Source organism: Triticum aestivum, chromosome 6A (assembly GCF_018294505.1).
Source record: "Triticum aestivum cultivar Chinese Spring chromosome 6A, IWGSC CS RefSeq v2.1, whole genome shotgun sequence".
NCBI classification, from domain to species: domain Eukaryota; kingdom Viridiplantae; phylum Streptophyta; class Magnoliopsida; order Poales; family Poaceae; genus Triticum; species Triticum aestivum.
The window spans coordinates 616,213,403-616,218,849 of record NC_057809.1 but is presented as its reverse complement, the minus strand read 5'-3'; the positions used below and the strand labels follow the sequence as shown (position 1 = coordinate 616,218,849).

The window sequence follows — 5,447 nt, the reverse complement described above, 5'->3', positions numbered from 1 at the left end:
ACTCGGAACTATTCCTTCGATTGTAGAATAAATCATATCCATTGATAACAAACACTAGTAGAAAAGGGGGCTTCGGTCCAGGCCGGGTAAGCCCATTAGTCCCGGTTCAGTCCAGAACCGGGACCAATGGGTGCATTTATCCCGGTTCGTGCGGCTAAGGCATTAGTCCCGTTTCACCTGGGCCCTTTAGTCCCGGTTCGTGCCACGAACCGGGACTAAAGGGTGCGATGCCCATTGGTCCCGGTTGGTGGCACCAACCGGGACTAATGGGCTTTGAGGCATTAGTACCGGTTCATGGCACGAACCGGTACTAAAGGTCCCATTTTCAAACCCCCCCCCCTCGTGGACCGCCTTTTCAGTTTTAGAAAAAACAAAAGAAAATGATGGAAATGTCAATAAAAATAAAATAAAATAAGTTTCCCATGTGATATGTGGTCTAGTTGTTGGAAAAATTTACAAATATGAATTTCGACTTTATTTACAAAATCTCTCTGGAATTTGTAAAATGGGCATAACTTTTGCATACGAACTCGGATTAAAAAGTTTTTTATATGAAAAATCATCTACTCGATTAAATCACTTTTTTCCTTTTTTTTCCTGTCCGATCAGTGATCCGACACTTCTGTAGACGTTTAAGGAAGGATTCGAGGAGGCCAGTTGTCGATGCTCTAACACTCCTGAAGGCGGTTCTCGTCCTTGCACGAGTGAACTCATCTGTTTTAAAGAAAAGAAGGGATTTCCCTTCTGATTTTTTTTCGAGAGTACGCCAAAAGCGTACCGTATTTTTATAGAAGGAAGAAAGAATGTTTTACAAGAACCCATGCTAAGACGGGATACACAGAACTCCAACTCCGAAAGAAGACACAAAAGATTACTCTCTCACAAATCTATGTAAGCCCTCAACTCCTATACCCGCCGTCTTCCAAAGCTTGATCTCCTCATGGATGAGCTGGACAAGGTTAGTGTCCGTGCGCGCTTGATCGATCCTGTTGAACACTCTTGCGTTTCTTTGCTTTCGTAGATGCCACACAGTCAAGATGACAAACGAGTCAAACCCTCTCTTGAGCTTACCATGAAAGGACTTCCGAGCCTTGTCCCACCATTCCATGAATGTGTCCTCTGATTTTCATTAAGGGAAACCAAGCTTAACTACAAGCTACAAGCACCAATTCACTTACAGAAGCCGAGTGAAGTCACCTTGATTTTGCTTGCCGAGCTGCATAGGACAATGGTTTCGAAGGTTGTCATGAATGAATCCAAGTCAACCTGAGGGCTAATGTTCGGGATATAATCATAGGATATAACCCGCCCGTTTAGGGCCGGGTCAATGCTAATGGCGACTTACAAGATGGACCAGGCCAGGTGGGCCGAAGACCTCCAGGAGACTCGCCCAGAAGGATAAGCCGCCCGCTGGATGGGCCTGCCCATGACATACCGACAGAAGCCTACTTGTGAACCGCCATTGTATTATTCCTTAGAGGAAAAGAAAGACTTGGGCACGGATCATGTTTCCGGCCCGAACTCTAATGTACGCCCCTTGTCTCACCCTATATATAAAGGGGAGCCCCAAGGTCAGAAAGATCAAGTTAGAACCCCTCGATTGCTAGGTTAGCCACGCGAAACCCTTGTAATCGAGATCATCAATGCAATCCAAGCAGAAGTAGGCTTTTACCTCCACCGAGAGGGGCCGAATCTGGGTAATCATTGTGTCTCTCGTTTAACCCCTTTGATCTACCACTCGACGCTGATGGCCTCGCGACTAAGTCCTAAGAGGACATCTGCCGTGAAAATACCACGGCACTCCCCGTGGTGGATTGGCATCCACCAAGAAGGCATCGACGACGTGATCCGCGGCGAGGCCGTGCTTTCGCAGTATCAGGCCGAAGCCGCAGCCGCGGAGGTGCCCGCCTACGCCGATCGTCATGGTAAGCCATGTGTCATCCTAGGGAAGTGGTCAAACTCGTCGTCGGCGAACCTCGGGCCGGCTGGCTCGTCCTCTGCCGGTAACGTGGAGCTTACACTCGCCCTCCAATGGCTACATCTTGCTGACCTCATGTTTTTCAATTTGAGAAGAAATTTGGCAAGGGGATTTTTTTTTTGAAAAGGATCTGGCAAGGGGATTTGGGAGGAGAAAATCAAAGGGGATTAGCTTTACGGTGTTGGTTACGTGTTGGACAAGCGGACAGAACCAGCGATGCGACCTGAAGACACCTCATGACCCTTCGTTTATTTTGGAAAATCTCAATCGTCAATCTTCATAGTTAAAACAAAATTAACGGATATAAACGGGATGCCGTATGGAGAACTATGAAATCGACCGTTCTTTAATATTATAGTAAATATACTCTTGTATTTTATTTCCTCGACTCACCATGAAATTCAGAGTTGCGAAAGGATCGATTGTAACCCCGTCCACGCCCCATACTCTGAATACGCCACCGCATCCGCCCATTTTTCCCTAGATCCAACGGCTGTCCAGGCCCGCCCCGCATCATCATAACGCAGATAAATACCCCCCACAACGGCTTCTCTCCCTCCCCCGGTCCAGCAGCTTCCGGATCCGCAGAGAGTCTTGATTTGGTAGATTTTGCGTTGATGATTTGGAACTTTACTTTCCGGATTCGCTAGATAATCCAGTCACCGAACCCTCATCTTAGACAAAGGGTGGGCGGTGTTGTGTTTCTTTATTTTTCTACATGCAAGTTTTTATCCCGTACCAGGGTAGATGTTGTTATCCATCCGTGGTTCTAATCTCTTCTCCTCCCAAATTGTACATCTGACCCAGTCTCGAGATTATAACTTTCGTACATCTGATTTTTTTTCCTTGCAGGTCTCATGCAAGGTCCTATGGAACCCCGGATAATTAATGGAGTCGAAATCGTTTTTGGCACTAGAAGTGAATGTGATGTCCCAAGCTGGGAGTGTCCTCATTGCCATCAGAAGATGAAAACTATAAGATTCCTTGTGTTTGATTTCCCACCATTGTACTGTGTTAGCTGTAAATCTATGGTATGAATTTGTTCCTTCATCTATTTTTCTTTTGTTACTTTGTTTCTCTCGAATGAAACTTATAACTTGTTTCTTGTAGAACCCAAATAACTTTAGTTTAAACCTTGCAACTGTCTTGATGAATGGAATTTCGATTGTGGGTGAAGTCAAAGAACAGAAAATCAAAGTAGGCGATCCCGGTAAGTTCTTTTGTGCATTTCAAATCTGTCGTACAACATCTATTCTACCTATGGTAGTTTTCGTTCTTCCTCCCGACCAATTGTGTGCTGATTAACTCTTCACTGTCCTAATTCTTATTTGTAGTAATGTGCTAGTTTTATATTTTAATATTTGTTATGAATGCCTATAAATCATCTAGTAATATATGTAAGTGATTTCTTTTATCGTAAATGCTCTTATGTTGTGTATAACCTAGTCATTCTTGTTCTGTTTTTGTGCAGGTGAATGTGTGGCATATGCAGTAGCTCAACTGACTGAGATGATGAACAGAATAATGATTGCGTGCTCTAGCGAGGAACCTGTATTAAGTGTGGCTAATACTTATTGTGTTCCAGAACACTTCATTAGTCGTTTTGATGAAGAGTTCCCTTTCAGAACTACTGGTGGCGGTGTCCACAAAATTCTGCGCATGCTTTCAATGCTTTTGGCAGGAGTTCCAATGGAATCCATGGTATGCTTCTGACTCTATTACTTGATGTCCACAACGTTTTTTTCGTGAAATCTTTTTGAAATCACTTGCTATCCACCACTTGCTGTAACATTATTGGATTTGAATCCATGCAGTCAACCATGCAGTCAACTAAAAGTGTGAGTCATCACTTCACTGGTGGTGAAATCCGGGCCATTCACTGTGATGATTTCGAGGAAGTTTGTCGGCAAATTGCTGATGGCAATGCTGTGCTTGCTACCTTCTTTGATGGTGTTGGATATGAACAACTGCAGTATTGTCAATACTACACAGCTATGCCTGCCTCTGTTGTGGCTCAACTTATTGCTGATGGGGAGGATGTTTCTGCTCATGTTGTTCTGCTAGTTGGAGTGATATCAGAACAGGGACATAGGGCTTACTTTGCACTAGATTTAGCAGGAACAGCCTTTTGCAGGCAGGTGGGAAGTGCTGAAGGGTGGCGATCTTTGTTCAACTGGAACAAAAAGAGTCAACTCGGAGGATATGGAAAAATCACCGCCGATAGTGCTTGGTTCACTAATTTCTTCAAGGTTTCTAGACAGAATGATCATGGGCTGCCTCCTAAACTCTTTGGTATGAATTTCTTCTCTTAAATATAATCTGGACAACTTCCTACGATCTTTGTACTCCCCCATGTAGAACCAAATTTTGCAAAGCTTCAGATTTGTCTTGCAACGTAATCTTTGCCCAATAAACAATGATAATACTTAATAATAATTGTTTGATAGGTAAAAATATTTTTCTAGGTCATAATAGTTGTCTTGCATAATTTTTTGCAAAGCCTCATTTTTTGCCTCTTCAAGAGCTGCAAGTGTAGTCTGGTATCTTGAAACAAAATCCATTATGTTTTCTGTTATTTCTCTGTAAGCATGCCGAGCTTATAACAAAGCTTCACTGTTTGTTTGTTTTCTGTTATTTCATTGGCTGCATCTTTTCATATTCTTCAGTCTGTCGATTATGTACCTGTGATTAACTGATTTTTTTGTCTGTTCTACAGTTGCTAATCATGACCCTGATGATTATCTTGTGGATAACATACCGACTGATTTGACCATCACTCCACAAGAAGAAGGGGACATCATCCTTGCTGCACGTAACAGGCGGTATGTCTTTCATGGAAGGTACTTGAGGCGTCGTTTTCGTCAGTTAGGGTATTGAGCATGTGAAAGGATCTTGTGTTGCTGGGACGCCCCTTGTTTTTTGTAATGTTACTGATTGCTGAACTACCAAGGGAGCAGTACTATTCCTGTTTGGGATGTAGCTAAATTGGGCCTCTTATTTTTTTTGCTACTTTGATATTAAGCTGTAAGTTGGTTATTTGATTGGAAGTATTAGCTTGATTCATTGCCAACTTCACTCCTCTCATACATGACACTTGACAACTTGTGGAAGCAATATGCATTAGAAACCTAGCGGACAGATACGCTGGCGCCCGGCGGACACATACATGCAGTCTTTAGAAATTCATATATACTAAACTTTAATACTTGTTTATAATTATTTGTGTTAAATCGCAAATATTGAATCGTGATAATTTCAAATCTATTTTCAAAGTTATATATTTTGATATATTGAATCTTAAAACATAATTACCTAAATCCAAATGTAAAAAGAAATGACAAATCACATGCTTCTTGAATAATTTGTGACACTTCCATAAATATACTGCATATTTGTTTTGCATATTCTTAAATATATTAGTTGACATCTCAAAAGGAAATTAGTAGACACTCTAACGGTGATGGGTATA

The 5,447-nt window shown here is 42.3% G+C and overlaps 1 protein-coding gene across 1 annotated transcript; it reads left to right on the top strand.

Moving 5' to 3' along the window:
• The first annotated feature begins 3,772 nt into the window (after positions 1–3,772).
• On the top strand, positions 3,773–4,943 carry LOC123131425 (uncharacterized). Its single transcript, XM_044551108.1, has 2 exons — positions 3,773–4,270; positions 4,695–4,943. The coding sequence occupies exons 1-2, from the start codon at positions 3,787–3,789 to the stop codon at positions 4,853–4,855; spliced, it is 645 nt and encodes a 214-aa protein (XP_044407043.1). The 5' UTR covers positions 3,773–3,786; the 3' UTR covers positions 4,856–4,943.
• The last annotated feature ends 504 nt before the right edge of the window (positions 4,944–5,447 follow it).